Source organism: Oncorhynchus nerka, linkage group LG13 (assembly GCF_034236695.1).
Source record: "Oncorhynchus nerka isolate Pitt River linkage group LG13, Oner_Uvic_2.0, whole genome shotgun sequence".
In the NCBI taxonomy this organism is placed as follows: Eukaryota; Metazoa; Chordata; class Actinopteri; order Salmoniformes; family Salmonidae; genus Oncorhynchus; species Oncorhynchus nerka.
In genome coordinates, this window is record NC_088408.1 from 57,453,080 (window position 1) to 57,474,980 (window position 21,901).

General features: G+C 42.9%; 1 protein-coding gene across 4 annotated transcripts in view; it reads right to left on the bottom strand.

Annotated features, from left to right (window-relative positions):
* Nucleotides 1-5,735: 5,735 nt before the first annotated feature.
* The window catches only part of edil3a (EGF-like repeats and discoidin I-like domains 3a), a 269,201-nt gene continuing 253,035 nt past the window's right edge, over nucleotides 5,736-21,901 (bottom strand). For all 4 annotated transcript variants that reach the window (XM_029677442.2, XM_029677441.2, XM_029677443.2 and 1 more), the window contains 2 exons: nucleotides 10,935-11,090; nucleotides 5,736-6,011 (listed from right to left, as the gene is read on the bottom strand). In XM_029677442.2, the coding sequence (XP_029533302.1) occupies nucleotides 5,862-6,011; nucleotides 10,935-11,090 (306 nt within the window). In that variant the 3' untranslated portion in view covers nucleotides 5,736-5,861. The remainder of the gene's footprint in view (nucleotides 6,012-10,934; nucleotides 11,091-21,901) is intronic.

Below are 21,901 nucleotides of genomic sequence, written 5' to 3' on the forward strand. Positions count from 1 at the left end.
CTACTGTAGCTTCAGGGGAAGCTGGTTCCACCATTGGTGTGCCAGGACAGAGAAGAGCTTGGACTGGGCTGAGTGGGAGCCTGCACTCCCATAGGAGGGGCAGGGCCAAGAGACCAGAGGTGGCAGAATGGAGTGATCGGGTTTGGGGTGTAGGATTTGAGCTTAGCCTGAAGATCGGGAGGGACAGTTCCTCTCACTGCTTCGTAGGCAAGTACCATGCTCTTGTGGTGGATGTGGGCTTAGACTGGAAGCCAGTGGAGGTCAAATATACAATAGTTACTTACCAAGATGACATTGGATATTCCTGATTGACATAATTACAGTTTGACTTAAATTGGCTGGAAAATCCATGGCAATACTTAAAAATGGCTGTCTAGCAATGATCGACAACCAACTTGACAGAGCTTGAAGAATTACAAAAATAACAATGGGCAACTATTGTACAATCCAGGTGTGCAAAGCTCATAGAGGTGTACCCCAAAATACTTGCAGCTGTAATCACTGCCAAAGATGATTCTAACATACAGTTGAAGTCTGAAGTTAACATACACCTTAGCCAAATACATTTAAACTCAGTTTTTCACAATTCCTGACATTTAATCCTTGTAAAAATTCCCTGTCTTAGGTCAGTTAGGGTCACCACTTTATTTTAAGAATGTGAAATGTCAGAATAATAATAGAGAATGATATGTTTCAGCTTTAATTTCTTTCATCACATTCTCAGTGGGTCAGAAGTTTACATACACTCAATTAATATTAGGTAATATTGCCTTTAAATTGTTCAACTTGCGTCAAACTTTTCGGGTAGCCTTACACAAGATCCCCACAAAAAGTTGGGTGAATTTTGGCCCATTCCTCCTGACAGAGCTGGTGTAACTGAGTCAGGTTTGTAGGCCTCCTTGCTCGCACACACTCTCTGCCGAACAAATGTTCTATAGGATGGTGTTCTCTGGCATGCAAGCCCTCCCCTTTTCCCTCCAAACATAACAATGGTCATTATGTCCAAACAGTTCTATTTTTGTTCCATCTGACCAGAGGACATTTCTCTAAAAAAGTACGATCTTTGTCCCCACGTGCAGTTGCAAACCGTAGTCTGGCTTTTTTATGGCGGTTTTGGAGCAGAGGCTTCTTCCTTGCTGAGAGGCCTTTCAGGTTATGTCGAAATAGGACTCGTTTTACAGTGGAAATAGAAACTTTGTACCCGTTTCATCCAGCATCTTCACAAGGTCCTTTGCTGTTGTTCTGGGATTGATTTGCACTTTTCGCACCAAAGTACGTTTTGTCTCTAGGATACAGAACACGCCTCCTTCCTGAGCGGCATGATGGCTGCGTGGTCCCATGGTGTTTATACTTGCGTACTATTGTTTGTACAGATGAATGTGGTACCTTCAGGCATTTAGAAATTTCTCCCAAGGATGAACCAGACTTGTGGAGGTCTACAATATTTTATGTCAATTAATCTAACTAAAGCTTCTAAAGCCATGACATAATATTCTGGAATTTTCCAAGCTGTTTAAAGGCACAGTCAACTAAGTCTATGTAAACTTCTGACCCACTGGAATTATAAGTGAAATAATCTGCCTGTAAACAATTGTTGGAAAAATTACCTGTCATGCACAAAGTAGATTTCCTAACCGACGTGCCAAAACTATAGTTTGTTAACAATAAATTTGTGTAGTGGTTGAAAAATGAGTTTTAATGACTCCAATCTAACTGTATATGGACTCAGGTGGTCGAATACTTATCTAATCAAGATATGAGTGTTTTATTTTTCATTAATCTTAAAAACAAAGTTTTCTTCCACTTTGACATTAAGGTAGTTTGTGTTGATCATAGAAAAAAAAGACAACTAATTTTTATGCCCAATTTGTAACACTACAAAACGTGGAAATTGTCAAAGGGTATGAATACTTTCTGAAGGCACTATCTCCCCATAAGCACTCCGATATAATTTAATCATTACTGGACAATGCATTTCCACATTTGGCCTTTGAATCATGTTTTGATCTCCTGCCACAGCCATGAAAATGAAGATGAATGTGCTACAAAGGAACTAAGCATGGCAGCCTAAAGGTAAATCAATGAAGACGACACGCTGCAGCACAGCTATGTGAAATTAGATGCTGGGAGAAAGTAGAGCATGACCACAGAGAACAAGAGAAGAGCATTATATTATTAAAGTAGGGTAATGTGACACCTTTTGCGAGCAAAAAGAAGGCAAGCCATTTGATTCACAGACATCTTTTTTATTGGTCAAACAGAAAGACCGAAAAAGCAGAATCCTTTCTCAGCTGTACAGTCGTAGTTTCTGACTCTCTCTTCTGCAGGCGTGGACTAATTAGCATATCATTGGTACACTTTTCTATATAGCGCTTGATACTCAGACTGAGTAGACACAGAAACACAAAATTGACTTATTGGTTCCCCTTCACCAGTTAGCAAAGGTTTTACAATGCACCAATGGTGAGTGCAAGGTAAAAGACCTGTAACAATGTTATGACTAAATGTGCCTGTGGACATGGACATATTTGATACTGTATCCCTCCTCATACATTGGGGACAACAAGTATACTTACAACGCATGTAGAGGTCTGTAATTGTTATCATAGGTACACTTCAACTGTGAGAGACGGAATCTAAAACGAAAATCCAGATAATCACATTGTATGATTTTTAAGTAATTAATTTGCATTTTATTGCATGACATAAGTATTTGATACATCAGAAAAGCAGAACTTAATATTTGGTACAGAAACCTTTGTTTGCAAGTACAGAGATCATATGTTTCCTGTAGTTCTTGACCAGGTTTGCACACACTGCAGCAGGGATTTTGGCCCACTCCTCCATACAGACCTTCTCCAGATTCTTCAGGTTTCGGGGCTGTCGCTGGGCAATACAGACTTTCAGCTCCCTCCAAAGGTTTTCTATTGGGTTCAGGTCTGGAGACTGGCTAGGCCACTCCAGGACCTTGAGATGATTCTTACGGAGCCACTCCTTAGTTGCCCTGGCTGTGTGTTTCGGGTCGTTGTCATGCTGGAAGACCCAGCCACGACCCATCTTCAATGCTCTTACTGAGGGAAGGAGGTTGTTGGCCAAGATCTCGCGATACGGCAGGGTAGCCTAGTGGTTAGAGCGTTAGACTAGTAACCGGAAGGTTGCGAGTTCAAACCCCCGAGCTGACAAGGTACAAATCTGTTGTTCTGCCCCTGAACAGGCAGTTCACAGTTCACTGTTCCCAGGCCGTCATTGAAAATAAGAATGTGTTCTTAACTGACTTGCCTGGTTAAATAAAGGTAAAATAAAAAATAAAAATAAAAAATAAACATGGCCCTATCCATCCTCCCCTCAATACGGTGCAGTCGTCCTGTCCCCTTTGCAGAAAAGCATCCCCAAAGAATGATGTTTCCACCTCTATGCTTCACGGTTGGGATGGTGTTCTTGGTGTTGTACTCATCCTTCTTCTTCCTCCAAACACGGCGAGTGGAGTTTAGACCAAAAAGCTCTATTTTTGTCTCATCAGACTACATGACCTTCTCACATTCCTCCTCTGGATCATCCAGATGGTCATTGGCATACTTCAGATGGGCCTGGACATGCGCTGGTTTGAGCAGGGGGACCTTGCGTGCGCTACAGGATTTTAATCCATGACGGCGTAGTGTGTTACTAATGGTTTTCTTTGTGACTGTGGTCCCAACTCTCTTCAGGTCATTGACCAGGTCCTGCCGTGTAGTTCTGGGCTGATCCCTCACCTTCCTCATGATCATTGATGCCCCACGAGGTGAGATCTTGCATGGAGCCCCAGACCGAGGGTAATTGATCGTCATCTTGAACTTCTTCCATTTTCTAATAATTGACCCAACAGTTGTTGCCTTCTCACCAAGCTGCTTGCCTATTGTCCTGTAGCCCTTCCCAGCCTTGTGCAGGTCTAGAATTTTATCCCTGATGTTCTTACACAGCTCTGTGTAAGTGTGTGGACAGGTGTCTTTTATACAGGTAACAAGTTCAAACAGGTGCAGTTAATACAGGTAATGAGTGGAGAACAGGGGGGCTTCTTAAAGAAAAACGAACAGGTCTGTGAGAGCTGGAATTCTTACTGGTTGGTAGGTGATCAAATACGGTATGTCATGCAATAAAATGCAAATGAATTACTTAAAAATCATACAATGTGATTTTCTGGATTTTTGTTTTAGATTCCGTCTCTCACAAGTTGAAGTGTACCTATGATAAAAATTACAGACCTCTACATGCTTTGTAAGTAGGAAAACCTGCAAAACCGGCAGTGTATCAAATACTTGTTCTCCCCACTGTATGTCATGCTGACATCTCCATTGGTTAGTAACGATCCCATTGTGTGAAAAGCGCACACAGACAGTGATCAAGAAGACAACGTTATGGACACAGAAACTTCTTGACAAGATATACTCACAAATAGCTTGATCAAAAGCCAAGATATTAAAAAATTAAATAAAAACTATTATGCACAGCCAAATAAATCCATTATAAAAAGTGAGTTGCATGGCATGATGCTAATGCTGTGTCCATGGATCTAAGAAATATTAGACTTTCATGATGCATGTCATGATGCAACACTGAAATACAGTGACACACTGTAACAACTGATAATGTTCATTGTACACATATTTAAATATTCAAAGTTCTTACATGTATTTATATTCTTGTGAAAACACATGAATAGAAAGCTATTTGTGTGATAGATTTTTAATATAATTTGATTTATTTCATTAGCATGGTAATGTCTGTACACACAAAATATTGTCAAATATTATTATTCAAAGGAGGGCTTACTCTTTTTGTGGGTATGGATGGGTGACTTCTATCCTGAGCTTTTCACATTGATTAAAAATGATATTGTAAAGGCAGAAGGATTGGGCACCAGGATACAAAAGCAGAGAAAATAAACTAAAACTAAACAATGTATACAATTCTATAAATGTGACATTCCAAGAAGATATCTTTCAAACACAAAATTTAAATGCTAATTACATTTAAATAAATTAAAGATGAGATAGAAAATTCAAGAATATTTGGACACACTTCAATCAGCCAGCCCATCAACCTCCGTATCTATACTGCAGTGCCACTTTTGTCCTTGTTATTCGTCTAGTAGATCACTTTTAAGCTTTTGTAGTATGTATCAGAACTATTGAGAAATGCACGTTAAACGAAACCAAAGCAATTGCTCTTAGGGAAGGAGTTTCATGTCAAACTTTTAATATCATAATTTATGCACCATGCAATTATTTAGTGTTTTACATTTAATTCAACAGCATTAAGCATTGCCATTGTATTGTATTTGCTCTACAATGTCAGTGTCAGTAATGTTAAAAGCCTGGCTTGAAGAGGTGTTATAATCCAAAGTAAATATATATCTGTCACTGTCGTATTCAGTTGATAGTTTAATGATTTTTGGGATAGTTCCAAAATAAGTTTCAGTGGGGATAACAATGTCCAATGAAGCATGATAGACAGGTTTCACGTTCAACAAGTGACACTGTGCAGTAGCTTCCAGGGCAATATGTTTAAACCACAGTGTGATTCCCCCCATCAAATAGGTTACCCAAGTTCATTCCAAACATAATGGGGGGGGGAAATCTGGAGAGGAATAAAAAGACATTGACCACAAAAATCAGAAAACAAAAAGGGACAAAATCAGGACAAGGGCAGGTTTAAATCAAACAGCAACCCACCATAACCAAACACATATTCTTGAAAAATCCATTGGAAAATGATTTATTTTTTACAGGTTGCACAGTTTATATTGAAACACTGAATCTGGGTTAGATGATCCAGTATTAAAGGGGGGAGAGGGGGACAGGTGGACAGATGAGGGGGAAGGGTGGTCACTCTTCCTCTGTGCATCCCAGTAACTCTGCACGCAAAGTGATCCTTCCGTACCACGACCATGGAAGGATCCGGACAAATCGGGCGTAGATGGGCGGATCTATCACATTCTTTCTGTGCGTGTCATTGTCAAAGTTTCCTTGGAACACCTGCGAAAGGAAGGACAGTGGGAATGAGATTAAATGAATGGTGATCTTGAACACCCACACACATCTCAGCGAGCTTGTTAGTGTATGTGAGCCTCATTATGCACAGAAGTGAGATTAGAAAGGATAGACGAGGAGTGATGGACATGCTGTGTAGGCTACATAATGCTGATGGTACATTTCCATAATACTAGGAGGTATGGTCACGACCTGCGCTTTTTGGCCGTAAAAAAACACATGGCAGCGGAGTTAGCGACCTTTTGTCCGTTGCCCCACGGCAGACCATTCTTAGTGCCATAGTATCCAACAAGACCCAATAGGCAGGCAGTATGCAAAACAACGGCCCAGAAGCAAATGATCAATCTCACCATTGATATGTAGTTAAACGTGCAAGCCTGAAATATTCCAATATAAACAAGCATAATGGACGTATTGGGATGTATACTGTGTTGTTGATAATTAGAAGCCTTGTGCTTAAGTGTGGTTAATCGACAGTAGAATGATATGCAATATGTACCTATTGGGACAGCTTAACTAAATTCCATGATCATTTCAATTTAAAAAAGTGTGATTATGACTATTTAATTGGAATGTAATGGGACTTGTCATCGTCATTATGTGAAATGTAAAACCGGTGGGCCGGACCCCAGCAGGTGCTGAAAACAATCTGCCATTGAGTGGTTGAAATTAGCCAACTATGACCCCTAGAATACGTTCAACCAGAACCCTTTCTATGGAAAGTAGGCTCTCAGTCCTGTTCCTGGAGCCCCCACCAGGGCTCAAAAAATGTTTCTTACAAAATGCATTCTGATGGTCCCCAACAGCAGGGATATTAAATGATGATGTTACTCTAACTGGTATGTACTGTACGTTTGATAGGTCTGAAAAGTGAAACATTCCATTTGAGATATATATTGACATGTTCTGCTTCATCGTGCACAGGATTTGCGTAAAGTAATGACACTTGAACAAGCACCAGCGCATTTCCACTCAAAGAATCCTGCTTCTTACTGAAACAAGAGAGCAGTGAGAATGCCTGCATTATTCTCCCAATGAAAGGCACTTCATAGTCACTTCAGGCTGCTCAATTCCCAAATTATTCCGCAAATCGCTAATACAAACTGAGCTTATTCCCCCTCTAGGGAGGGTGACGTCTCAATGGCTTTTCTGGGGCCCTGCGTATGATCAGCAATAGCTCTCAAATCATGAGAGTCTGCTGCTGAGAGCTCGAGAATTACTACAGTTCTAACTGAGCATGGTGAGTAGGGCATACTTTCTTTTTATTTAACTAAGCAAGTCAGTTAAGAACAAATTCTTATTTTGAATGACAGCCTAAGAACAGTGGGTTAACTGCCTGTTCAGGTTGCAGAACAACAGATTTGTACCTTGTCAGCTGGAGGATTTGAAATTGCAACCTTTCGGTTACTAGTCCAACGTTCTAACCACTAGGCTACTAAAGTCTGTCGTTAGGGCCCAGAGATTTTCCCAGCCCGATCACGTGGTCAGGACAAAGCCCAAAGAGGTGCACTACGATGCAAGCAAGACCTACTGGGATTTCTAAAGCTAGCCAGCTTCAGTTAGCTTCACAATCCGGCCTCATCCATGTTACAAAGGTGGATATTGATCGTGCAATTGCCGCTTACTCAAGCCTGCTCGAGCTGGGTTGTGGACTGCGCATTCATGTTGCACGTGGTTAGTCGAACTCTTCATTGAGAGAATGCTGAAACATCAATCCATGGGTGAGCGAGTGCCACATTTTCATTTGTGCCGAAATAAAAATGAAATCAAATTCATGCAAATTCAACAGGCTATGGCGTATGAGAAGTTATTTATTTTATTACGTATCATTAATGCTGTCTTTGGTATGCTTCGGTGTGCTTGTCAATTAAACAAGCACTTTCTTCTCTAATCCTATCGATAAAATAATTGTATTTAAGTCATACAAAAGTTTTACTCGGCGTGATGTTTCAAATGCATTATGTTATTGCTAAATGTGTAATGTGATACGTATTTTAACATTTTAAACAAATTACACAGAAAAAGCATTTGATTAAATTAACGGGATTGAACACTTTTTCGGTTACTACATCATTCCATAAGTGTCATTTATTAGTTTTGATGTCTTCACTATTATTCTACGATGTAGAAAATAGTAAAAATAAAGAAAACCCTTGAATGAGTAGGTGTATCCAAACTTGAAATTAAACAGTATTTCTATAACTACATGCAACATATAAGTGAGTGACAGCTTGCATGTCCCTGGTTTGCTCCCGAGTGGCACAGCGGTGTAAGACACTGCATCTCAGTGCTAAAGGCATCATTACAGACCCTGGTGTGATACCGGGCTGTATCACAACCATCTGTGATCAGGAGTCCCATAGTGTGGCACACAATTGGCTCAGTGTCATCTAGGTTAGGGGGAGGGTTTGGCCAGGGAAGGCTGTCATTGTAAAATAAGAATTTGCTCTTAACTGATTTGCCTAGTTAAATAAAATAAATTGTTATAGTGTCCATGGGTATCTATATGCTGACAGAGGCCTCTCCTCTCTCAATCTAGATCTAACTGCCTGCAGTCTCTGCCACACTCAGGCTCAGGAGGGGAGAGACCTGAGGAGAAAATGTACAATGCTCTGCCCAGTCAGACACCCATCCAGCCAGACACACACTCAAACGTACACTCTGTCTTGCGTGCAAACATACATGCATGAATGTGCACATAAAAACACACACATACTGTACGCACACAAACTCTCTGGACTTCCGATTTTCTCTCTCAGAGACAGACAGACAGAGACACAGGACTCTTAGCCCAGGCCAACCTCTCCAAGCCTGTGGCGTGACAGGAAAAGTCTCTGGAGTCCGGAAGCCTAATGTGTCCTCTAGCATTAATCACCTGCTCCACTCGACTGAGAGGCGGAAACACCTTGAAAAGTCCTATATCTGGAAAGCTCCTCACAGTGCTGTGCTCTGTGCTGGGACACACTGATTAATATCCCCCCAGGCCTTGCTCTAAAAGATGCAGTAGAACCTGAGTAAGGATAATAGGACATGGGATGATTTGATAGGATGCTTTGTTTGTGGATTGCATATTTTATTGTTTTACTACGTATGAATAGCATCATTGTAGTATCACTGTATTCTCAGTCTGTACTCTTTTTATGGCCACAAATCCTGAGGACGAACTATAGATTTCAACACGAAGGTTGCAATGATCTTGACAGTGTATATTTTATCACTTTTCTCTCAGCCCTGCCAGGCTTGCCAAACATTTGGAATTCCTCCAGTTGTTAAAATTGAGATTGCTTGGCTGAAACTCACACGGAGTAAGCGGTGGCCCACATCCAAAGATCATCTTGTGGTTGAAATTATAAACTACTCAAGCGAGGCATTTGAGTGGTGGATGGAGAAGAGTTTTCAGGCATGGGCCGCTAAACTGAAGATGTATTTGTACATGTTGGCATAAATTGATGTGTGCCCATTGGAGGGTGATATGTGTCTTAACAAGCCAACATCATATATACAGTGACTTAGGAAGGTATTCAGACCCCTTGACTTATTCCACATATTATTACATTAGTCTTATTTCTAAAATGTATTAAATAAAACATTTGCCTCGTTGATCTACACACAATACACTATAATGACAAAAGGAAAACAGGTTTTTAGAAATGTTAGCAAATTTAGAAAAAAATCTAAAACATATACCTTATTTACATAATTATTCAGACCCTTTGCTAGGAGACTCGAAATTGAGCTCAGGTGCATCCTGTTTCCATTGACCATCCTTTATATTTTTCGACAACTTGAATGGAGTCCACCTGTGGTAAAATGAACTGATTCAACATTATTTGGAAAGGCACACACCTGTCTATGAGGTCAAAGGAATTGTCAGAGACAGGATTGTGTCGAGGCACAGATCTGAGGAAGGGTCAATCTTTTTTTTGTAGCATTGAAGGTCCCAAGAACACAGTGGACTCCATCATTCTTAAATGCAAGACATTTGGACCCACTAAGACTCTTCCTAGAGCTGACCGCCCTGCCAAACTGAGTAATCGGAGAAGGGCCTTGGTCAGGGAGGTGACCAAGAACCCGATGGTCACTCTGACAGAGCTCCAGAGTTCCTCTGTGGAGATGGGAGAACCTTCCAGAAGGACAACCATCTCTGCCACACATATGTGTTTTTAGGTGTATGTGTAGGTGTGTTTCCTCACAGGTTAGCCCTGCTCTGACCATCATCAGCAGAAGCTCCAGGAAATCCTTATCATTAAACAACCCAGCGAGAGCAGCAAAGTTAACAGGCCTCCTTTAAAACAACAGGCCAGGGAGTGCTGCTGCTCTCCTGACAGAGTGTTGTCACAGCCTCCTTCCCTTTCCGTTAGCTGGCGTGGGCGATCGCAATGGTCACATGTACTCTGTTGAAGGACCGTAAACACAATTTCAGGCAGCGAGCCGACCAGGACTGCTAGACAACGTGCCCTTATCTGATCCAGGAGCCAAGAGAAAGTCAGAGAGAGGCCTCAGCAAGCTGTGCTGGAGCCTGAGATGGGAAGGTGCAGTGTTAACACAGAGCGGTGAGACTGGGTCAGAGCTTGACAACTATAAGCAGCACAATACATTTCTCCATTCATTCTGTCAATCGTTGTTTTGGGTTTGATTGTTCGCTTTAGCATTTATTGTCTTTTTTTCTGCACGTTGTGCTTCTCCCACTCATTCACTTTTTCATTCAATTGGATTCAATTCTTGGTTGCAAAATTAACATTTCTATTTGGATTCATTTGGGATTTTACTGCATATCAAAATAGTGTTGGCCTTTTAAATCTACTAATATTATACTTGAGTTTTGGTGGATACTGTCCCTTCCACTACTAATGTCATGCAGGGTTTGGGTTACATGTATTTCATAGTAATGGAGTGAGGATGGCTCACCTTGTCCTTCCTCTGTTTTTCATCTTGATACACGAGCCACCTCTCTCCATCGTTGCTGTAGGCCACCTTGTAGGAGCCGACGAACTGGACATGGCCAAAGTCCTTGGCCCCCTGGGTGATGATGCCGGTGATTTTAGTAGGCAGGAGCATGTCAACCTGCGAGAGAGAGAGAGAGAGAGAGAGAGAGAGAGAGAGAGGTGTGTGGTGGGTAAGGGAGAGAGATAGAAACAGGGAAAACTTTACTTTATCACCTCCGAATTCAGCTAAACGAAAGTGTCAGATGCTCAGTTTTCTCCAAGTTCAATTATTTAGAGCTAACACTACAGTGCAGTTTTTTGGCTAGTGTGTACAGAATGCACCGTTACTATCTGCTTCACTATTACCAAGCCCATGCAATGAAGTCAATGGATTGTCAGGTTTAGCTTCCCTATATTTATTCTCTGTTAATTATGCTCAATGAGTAATGTATGGGAATTCATAATGCAGAAAATTACAAATAATTTGAATGTAAAGTGGAAGAACAGTGCATGATGAGATGGGTTTCCGTGGAGCATAAAACTGTGCATTTAGGGAGATCAAGCGAGATGTCTGAGCAGAATTATGAGCATTTTTGGTTCATCTTTTATAATTGAGCATGAATCAGCATAGCTTTGAATCAGAAGAGAAAAATAACCCAATGTGTGCATGTGGAATGCCTAATCATCCCAGGCGGCATCCCAAAGAGGAACCAGGGTGAAAAACGCAAATGGTCCATTCCGTCAAAGATACTGTAACATCATTTGAATCTCTTTCACATGCCAACAAAGAGGTCACTTAAATGCACGGCTTGAGGATCAAAGGCTTCATTCGTAGTTCATAAATATAAACGTTGGCATCAAGGGAATGTTTTACACACAACATGGCAACCATGACATAGTTTGAAACCATAACCACAAATGATCCAGAAGTCTGCTCTTGATTTGGCTCAATGTCAATAACACCATGGCGGTACAATAACTGTCTTGCTAGATCCATGCACACCAATCCCCTTCACGGGGTGAAGAGAGAGCAAGAGAGGCGGTCCAAAAGGAGAGAGGTAGTACAAATGAGAGTGCGAGAGAGAGAGATATGGATTTCCTAAGCTGGATTTACAATACAGAGGAGCACATATATCATCCTACATTTCTGAATGTAATTCAATTCAACCCATGAATTTTAATTGGCCACACCCCACAGGAAGCAGAATTTGAAATGAATTTCAATTGAAGGAAGTATTGTCACGATCCTTGTTCTACCTCTTCGTCAGAGGAGGAGATAGAAGAGAGCCGTTACAGAATCACCCACCACACCCGGACCAAGTGGCATGGTAACAGGCAACAGCGGCAGCAGGAGCAGCGCGACAAGAATTTCTGGACTTGGGAGGGAGAGGACCCTGGGCTAAACCAGGGGAGTGTAGCCGCACCAAGGTGCAGCGAGAGAGGGACTGGACATGGGAGGACGAACTGGACGGTGAAGGACCTTGGGCTCAGCCTGGAGAATATCGCCGCCCCAAGGAAGAACTGGAGGCGGAGAAAGCGGAGAGGCGCTGGTATGAGGAGGCAGCACGGCGACGCGGATGGAAGCCTGAGAGTCAGCCCCAAAAATTTCTTGGGGGGAGGCTCACAGGGAGTATGGCTATGCCAGGTAGGAGACCTGCGCAAACTCCCTGTGCTTACCGGGGGGCTAGAGAGACCAGGCAGGCACCGTGTTATGCTATGGAGCGCACGGTGTTTCCAGTGCAGGTGCATAGCCCGGTGCGGTTCATACCAGCTCTTCGTATTGGCCGGGCTAGAGTGGGCATCGAGCCAGGTAAGGTTGGGCAGGCTCGGTGCTCAAGAGCTCCAGTGCGCCTGCACGGTCCGGTCTATCCAGAGCCACCTCCACACACCAGTCCTCCGGTGGCAGCTCCCCGCACCAGGCTTCCTGTGCGTGTTCTCTATCCAGTTCCACCAGTGCCAGCACCACGCATCAGGCCTACAGTGCGCCTCGCCTCTCCAGCGCTGCCGGAGTCTCCCGCCTGTTTAGCGCAGCCAGAGCCTTCCTTCTCTCCAGCGCTGCCGGAGTCTCCTGCCTGTTCAGCGCAGCCTGAGCTGCCAGTCTGCATGGAGCAGCCTGAGCTGTCAGACTGCATGGAGCAGCCAGAGCTTCCAGTCTGCATGGAGCAGCCAGAGCTTCCAGGTTGCATGGAGCAGCCAGAGCTGCCAGGTTGCATGGAGCAGCCAGAGCTGCCAGGTTGCATGGAGCAGCCAGAGCTGCCAGGTTGCATGGAGCAGCCAGAGCTGCCAGTCTGCATAGAGCAGCCAGAGCTGCCAGTCTGCATAGAGCTGCCAGTCTGCATAGTGCAGCCAGAGATGCCAGTCTGCATGGAGCTGCCAGTCTGCATAGAGCAGCCAGAGCTGCCAGTCTGCATGGAGCAGCCAGAGCTGCCAGTCTGCATGGAGCAGCCAGAGCAGCTAGATCTGCCAGTCAACCAGACTCTTCCAGATCTGCCAGTCAACCAGACTCTTCCAGATCTGCCAGTCAACCAGACTCTTCCAGATCTGCCAGCCAGCCAGGATCTGCCAGAGCCAACTGCATGAGCTTCCTCTCAGTGCTGAGCTTCCTCTCAGTGCTGAGCTTCCTCTCAGTGCTGGGCTTTCCCTCAGTGCTGGGCTTTCCCTCAGTGCTGGGCTTCCCCTCAGTGCTGGGCTTCCCCTCAGTGCTGGGCTGCCCCTCAGTCCTGAGCTTCCCCTCAGTCCCGAGCTTCCCCTCAGTCCCGAGCTACCCCTCAGTCCCGAGCTACCCCTCAGTCCCGAGCTACCCCTCAGTCCCGAGCTGCCCCTCAGTCCCGAGCTGCCCCTCAGTCACGAGCTGCCCCTCAGTCCAGTGGGGTTCTGGGTGAGGACTATTAGGCCATGGTCGGCGGCGAGGGTGGATTATCCCAGGACGCGAGGGGGAGGAACTATGACATTTATGGAGTGGGGTCCACGTCCCGAGCCGGAGCCGCCACCATGGACAGACGCCCACCCGGACCCTCCCTATGGTTTTGAGGTGCGTCCGGGAGTCCTCACCTTAGGGGGGGGTTCTGTCACGCCTTGGTCTTAGTATTTTATGTTTTCTTTATTTATTTGGTCAGGCCAGGGTGTGACATGGGTTATTGTGGTGTGTTTTTGTCTTAGGGGTTTTGTGGGGTGTCTACGTAGTCTATGGCTGCCTGAGGCGGTTCTCAATCAGAGTCAGGTGATTATCGTTGTCTCTGATTGGGAACCATATTTAGGCAGCCATATTCTGTGAGTGTTTGGGGGGTGATTGTTCCTGTCTTTGTGTTTGCACCAGATAGTGCTGTTTCGGTTTTCGTTATTTCATTTAGTTATTTTTGTAGTTTCTGTATGTATAGTTTTCCCTTCATTAAAATATCATGAATCATCATCACTCTGCATTTTGGTCCGATCCTTGTTCTACCTCTTCGTCAGAGGAGGAGATAGAAGAGAGCCGTTACAAGTATAATTTAATTCAAAGCAATTCAACTGATACATGAAAGTCTCATTCATTTGACAAATATTTTATCAAAAGGATCTGTCACTTATTAATGCAAAGATTATACATACCATTTCAAACATTATTTGGATTATAACTCAGATTGTCATGAACTGTTAGATTGCTTCCCTTTCCTATTGCAGTGTTTGATCTGCGGTAAAACATTAAGGGAATTATAAATTATTACAGACAACCCACAACGTGTTCTTACAATATTTATGAGAGTATTGGTAACCATACACAATGTCAAAATAAACGTGTATACAGTAGTGATGTGTAGAATAAATAAGCCATTTGAATTTCATTTATTTAAAATCGACTTTCTTTCAATCAAATTCAATTCCCTGTGGGGCGTGGCCAACTCAAATTCAAGAACAATTTACAACTCAGTTCAGAATTGAACCCAAGCCTGCTATATATAACGTGATAAATGTGGGCCAAAACACAGAGGCTTCTCGCTCTCTCATGTTCTCAAGACCCTCGCCTGACTATATAATGTTACTGTACATCATCCCATACATTATATCACTATGCATTGCAACACATTACAACATATCACAATGCATTACATGCACAAACACAGCACACAAACATGCCTCACTATGGCACGTGGTGCACATGAGCCCACATCTCCACAACATCTGTCATGAGGCCAGGAGATTGCTCCTGAGCTGGTCTTCAGTCCTATTCTGACAGACTTTCTCCAGCGATTCAAAGAGGTTTTCACTGTAGACATCTGTTTGGAGGAGCAGGCAGGCTCAGGCCTGGGTCCCTGACTTATAGGGAACCAAAGACATGGCTTGCTGTCAATCTTTCTGTGCTCTTACAGAACAAGAGTTATGTGATATGGAGTAAGCAGCCAGCTCTTGGGGTTCTGAAAACAACATAAAAAGGGTTGGCTCTCTGAGGCAGTATGCTAGTTGAACAGCTATGGTCTTAATTAAACATTTTGGCACAAGGGCACTTTACCATGATGTCATGTAGGTAATTATACACATGGGCTTACATTGTTTTATATTAAAACAGAAATACCTCCTTCAAAACCAGACCTGTACAGATGCTTCACCCCTTTGTTTAATGAAGTGTTCATGTCTGTTTTGGGAGGGGGGACAGGACATATAAATGGGGCTTTAAATAACCTCTCTTATAATTAGAGTAATTGCAAACAGCCTTATGCATGAAGGGACACTAAAAGAATGGGAGAGGCTGTGGCTGCTTCAGGGAGAAGGAATGACACGTTGCATTGTGAGGCTTGATTACCCTCCAAGCAGGTAGTCTCATTCTGGCCAACCTGTCGAGTCTGCCAACAAAACAAAGGCACGCTTTAAGCGGAACCTGTATTTGCGGACATAGGTAGCAGTCAACAAAGACGACCGCCTCTGGTACAGCCTGCTCCCAACACTTTCATGCCCCAAACTGATTTAAAGGGCGAGATAAACTTGTTAGAGCCAGGCGTTCCCCAAAACCCACCTTCCAACACACTTAACCCTGGCACACCGGTAGCTTTGAAGTCTTAGCGGCAACCTCTGGATCCTCGTGACAGAGAGGCACAAATGTTTTTTTTTTTTCTTTCTTTCACTCACTCCTTCTCCTCGGGTGAGTGAAAGTCGATACAAGCAACACCTCAAAGAGACCCCCTCCTCGCTCACCCCACCCCATGTTCTCCTCCATCACCGTCTGTTCCCCCATCAGTGGAAAACATTCATAACATTTGGCAGAATGAATTATCCCTGCATGGCGCTTCAAGGCGACACATGCATGTGTTTCTGCAGGACAAATAGGGAAAGAGAGAAAAAAAAGAGAATATAAACTGAAAAAGAGGAGAGAGAACCCCCCCCCCCATCTACTCATTGAGATTATTGTCTGCGTGTAACGCCCATGTTCATATTTGAAGTGCTGTTTTTGTCAGAGGGGTGAAAAGAATGCTGCTGTAGAGGAATACAATTAGCCCCTCTACTACTCCACACTGTATACATCCGTAGCACTCTCCCTCTAGCTGAGCTAGTTGAATTGTATGTGTTGAAGACTCATTTAAATCTACATTGCTCATATAACCTCACCCAATTTCTAGACTGTTGGAAGTGTGTGTGTGTGTGTGTAGTGTACACAGAGCAAACGGCAGGAGCCGGGGTAGTGTACTGTAAGTACAGCTCACACAGGCATATGGACGCAACAGGATGATATCACGGCCCATTAACGCCACGATGGGGTCGCCATCATTAAAGCTTAAAGCAGACGTGTGAGAAGGAATAGGTCAATTCCCATGGTGTTTCCATAACGTGGCATCTGTGCTCAGAAAACTGGATAGAAATGTCTCTTATTGTATCTTAGCAGAGGGCCCTGTATTTGAATAAAACATCACAGTATCGAGACATGCAAACATAATGCTTTTGAGGTGCATCATTATGAAGGGAGAAAAAAAAGAGTTGTGTAAGTTTTGATATGCCAAATGTTTGAGGCAATACAGATCCAGGCTTGGTGAAAAAGCACCAAGCACCTTTGCATCAGTTCGAAAAAAGCACCAAGCATGTTCTAGAATACCACCTCAAAGAATTTAACAGGTCAAACCACATGCTCTGGGAAAGCCTTTTGAACATGTGGTCATGTCATGCCTTAAGCCTGTTGATCGGATAATCACAGTCTTGATTCTAACTCCAGGCAGCACTCAGGCCGGCCCAACTGGGAGACTCCGCGTGAGAATATAAGAGTGAAACACCTAACACACACGCACACCCACACACACACACAATCCCAACTCCTTTCATGACTACCGTTTCCACTTGAGGTGGCGAGATGTCAAATCACATAAGGCGTCTGCTGAGCACTGACATGGCGAAATGTGGGTTCTGTCCAGTAAGAAGTGTGGACACCTCTGTTACCTTGGGGCCTAACTCACAGCGGAGATACGGCCACAAACTAAAAAGTCTCTGCACTGGCTGTATCAGTGTGAGACCAGCCAGCCACTGCCAGGATGTGCTAAATGCCAAACATGCAAAAACAGGACTTCCTGCTCACTCTGATATCGACCAGAGTGAAATGCTTTTAAATGTTTCACGTCGCCTTGCACTCCTAGTGCAAAGGTCTAATAACAGTTGCAGTTGTGGCGTGTACCGAATCCACTTTAGGAAAAAAGTCATGTCAAGTGTTGAGTAGAAAAACTTGGCTATGTTAAAAAAAATTGGAAGAAACATTGTTGACAGCTTCCCCTGCTGGTAAGATTGGCGCAAAGTGAACTAATAAAAGTGTGCATCTTTAAACCAGACTGGTAGTCTTTAGCATTACAGTAACAGTGAATCCATCCCCCTTGCAAAGATTGCGTCATCATCCCCTTCTTTTGAGGAAGACGACTGATTAAATATTTTATGAATCAAATGTTTTTTTTGTGTGTGTTAAAAACAGTTCAATGAAAATGTCTTATCACATCACACATTTTGACAGGATGCATTTTGAAAGTTCCAGCACAGTTAAACTTTTGAGAGGAGTGGGAAGAAAGGTGCTTGTGCATTGATAAGCACACCAAAGCACATCAAAGACGGCATTAACGATAAGCAATAAAAGAAAGACGGCACTTCTAACACGCCATAACCTGCTGAAATTGCAAGAACCTTTCTTTCATGTTGATTTCGGCTAAAATGAAAATGTGGCACTGACTCGCCCATGGATTGATGGTTCAGCATTGTCTCAATGAATAGTTCGACTAGCCATGTGTGACATGCACGCACAGTTAAAAGCCTGTTTGACTTAGCGGCAGTTGCATGATCAATATCCACCTTCGTAGTATGGATGAAGCTTAAGCTGGAAATTGAAGCTGACTGAAGCTGACTAGCTTTATAAAATACTGAGTAGATCTAGCTTCCACTGTAGTATACCCCACTGGTGCTGCCAATTAGGGTGATTGTCAGTCAGTATCCCAGCTGGCAAGCCACGAGGCTGCTGGGTTTCTTTGCTGGCCATGAGGCCTTTCGTTAGTTTTTTAGGTTTTAATTTTGAAATGCCTTTGGTGTTTTTCCTTTATGTACATATTTATGTTTCTTCACCATCTTAACAAATAATCATCCACTTGGACTGGCTGTCCAAAAGGCCAAGTGGTAGTGGGACCAGAACTCGTAAATTGTTGTCTCCTGGTTGGTCATCCAACACGGTTCTCAAACACGGTTCTCACATAAATGCACACATTCATTCAGGTAACAGACCGTGTAACTAGACCTAGGACCACCTAGACAAAGCGATTGCATCAATATTAGTAGGCTAGTTCATCGGTTTCGTAATATCACTTCCTTCTACCCTCCCTCCTTTCTTCCTCTGCGTAAAGCACACTTGCGTAAATAACCCCATTTCCATATTTTTCCAGAATAACTATTTTGTTTGCTAAACTTAGCACGTTTGAAAAAAATATGTATCAAAAACATGGCAGTGTAAAACTGTTGAGTGCCTGTGAGGAGAGGCTACTATAAGAGAGAAAACTGCTCTCTGAATTTGACACAACACATACAGTTCGAAAAAACTTCACAGCTTTTCATTTAGTCGGAGTCTTTTTTCCCATACATCATTTAAACCAGCAGGCCCAAGCTAAGTGCTTAAGAAGAAGACAAGCATAAATTCACCTGTGTGCCAAAAATAAAGAGATTATATATTATATATTACAAAAAGATTATAAAAACACATTTATGGAGGACAATCAATTTCCCCCCCAAAAAGCTTAGTCAAATCCAGGTAATAGAACATGTTACATTTCGTCTAATTTAAAAATCCTTGCGGAATAAAAATGCAATACTATGTATCTACCCATGGGGTGGAAATAGCCTCTGATTGTCTACTTAACTCAAATCAAATGGGGGAAGAAAACGGTCAGAAAATCAACCATGCTGACAGATCATTTAAAAGGTATAACAGTGTGGAAAGCCTCCATTGGTTCATTGTGTCGTGTCCGATATCTGTTGGAGGAGAGAGGCGCTCTGATCCACACGTGACAATCCGTGGAGTGCATCCCAATAATACCTCCTTTCTCCTGAAGTGTGCACTCGTTCACTCTTTCCCACAAATCTAAAAGCATTGGATTGGTGCAGGAGTGGGTTAAAAATACGTTTCTCTATATCGATTATTGGGACGCATCCATGGTCTTACCACAGCAGAGAGGACGCTGGGAATTACATCCACGTTGGATTTGACGGGTGACAGGGTTAACACTTTCAGATCAGGTGCAGAGTCGTGTCTGTTTTCTTCTAGCGCACTTGGTGATGTTAAAAATAACTGCATTCCCTGCAGTCTCAGCAGCAGCACTTTCTCATGATGTTTATCAAAGCAGTCATTGCACATTCAATTGGCAGATAACCTAGTGGTCAAGCCATTTGGCCCATAACCAAAAGGTTGCTGATTTGAATCCATGAGCTGACTTAAGAAAGAAAATCTGTCAATGTGCCCTCGAGCAATGCACTTAACCCTAATTGCACTGGCTAAGAGTGTCTGCTAAATCAGGGATCACAAAATATTACACTCAGGCCCCCATTCCAGCATTGAGGAGCAAGCACTGTTTTACACCCCTCTTGGTGGTGGAGGGAACATTTTGCAGGTTTAAAGCTTATTTACTGCAAATCTACACATTTGCCATGTCTTCATGTGATATTTGAGTGACTCAAACATTACAACAAAATCTTTGGGCAAAAAAAAATCTAGCTCAAAAATATTTAATGACATGGGCTAGTTGATCTGGACATTTCTGACGAGTGATAAAACAGCTTTCTTGTCTGCAATGACTGACATGTCAAGAGGAAAACGGATGATTCACCACCCAATTTGAAATTGCACCTTGTGCGTTCTACTATTACCGCTTCAAGAGTAAGCAGCCAAAACTGTGTTTCACTGTTGGGATGGTATTCTTCGGCTTGCAAGCATCCCCCTTTTTTTTCCTTCCAAACTTAATGATGGTCATTATGGCCGAACAGTTCTATTTTTGTTTCGTCAGACCAGTGGACATATCTCCAAAAAGTACGATCTTTGTCCCCATCTGCAGTTGCAAATCATAGTCTGGCTTTTTTTATGCGGCCTTTCAGGTTATATCGATATAGGACTAGTTTTACTGTGGATATAAATAGTTTTGTACCCGTTTCCTCCAGCATCTTCACAAGGCTCTTTGCTGTTGTTCTGGGATTGATTTGCACTTTTCCAACCAAAGTACATTCATCTCTAGGGGACAGAACGCATCTCGTTGCTGAGCGGTATGACGGCTGTGTGGTCCCATGGTGTTTATTCTTGCGTACTATTGTTTGTACAGATGAACGTGGTACCTGCAGGCATTTGGAAATTGCTCGCCAGGGATGAACCAGACTTGTGGAGGTCTTGGCTGATTTCTTTTGATTTTCCCATGATGTCAAGCAAAGAAGCACTGCGCTGGAAGGAAGGCCTTGAAATACATCCACAGGTACACCTCCAATTGACTCAAATGATGTCAATTAGCCTATCAGAAGCTTCTAAAGCCATGACATCATTATCTGGAATTCTAAAAGCTGTTTAAAGGCACAGTCAACTTAGTGTATGTAAACTTCTGATCCATTGGAATTGTGATACAGTGAATTATAAGTGAAATAATCTGCCTGTAAACAATGACTTGTGTCATGCACAAAGCATATGTCCTAACCAACTTGCCAAAACAATAGTTTGTTAACAAGAAAATTGTGGAGTGGTTGAAAAGTCTGTAAACTTCCGACTTCAACTGTATATGAACAGTATATGAATCAAGCATGCACGCACCAGTGGGGAGTTATGGAAATCCCCCAAGAGCATACCAAGAAAAACTAAATGTTTATCTCTTGTCTCTCTGTGTTTCACATTTGTCCTTATATTCGCAAGAGGCTGAATGTTTCTCACTGGAGAAAGCATACGAGCAAGCGAAACAGCGCCCCTCTTTCTTTTTATGTGTAACCCATCGATCTAAGGCTGTTTGGTCAAAAACAGTATGACATTGTTGCTGCCCATAGCATTGAATACAAGGGAAGTCAGTGAGCATTTGGCATCCCTTGATAAAACATTTAAATAATAATAATAATAGCCAATCAGCATTGAGCTAAACTGAGTGAAAAAAAAGTGTCAAGGGAAGCCAGTTAGGATTTGGTTTCACACCAATCACATTAAGCAAAACTTAATTTACAAAAAACAACTTGAATTTTTGCGTCTCGTTGTGTGATTGTCGTCCGGTGGCTGGCTAGATAGCTGGCTAAAATCTTCCCTTTTCTCCATCTATTAGCTAGATGGAGAAAAGGATTTGGGGACTTCTGGTTTTACCTAATTCTCCGTACTGGCCAATGATCCAAGAATACATTCATACATTGTGAGGAGGATGTCATAGGCGTTTTTCTACAAATAGGATGAGTCAACATGCTTTTTCTACTTGCACACACACACACACACACACATCAGTTCCATGGACAGCTACATCA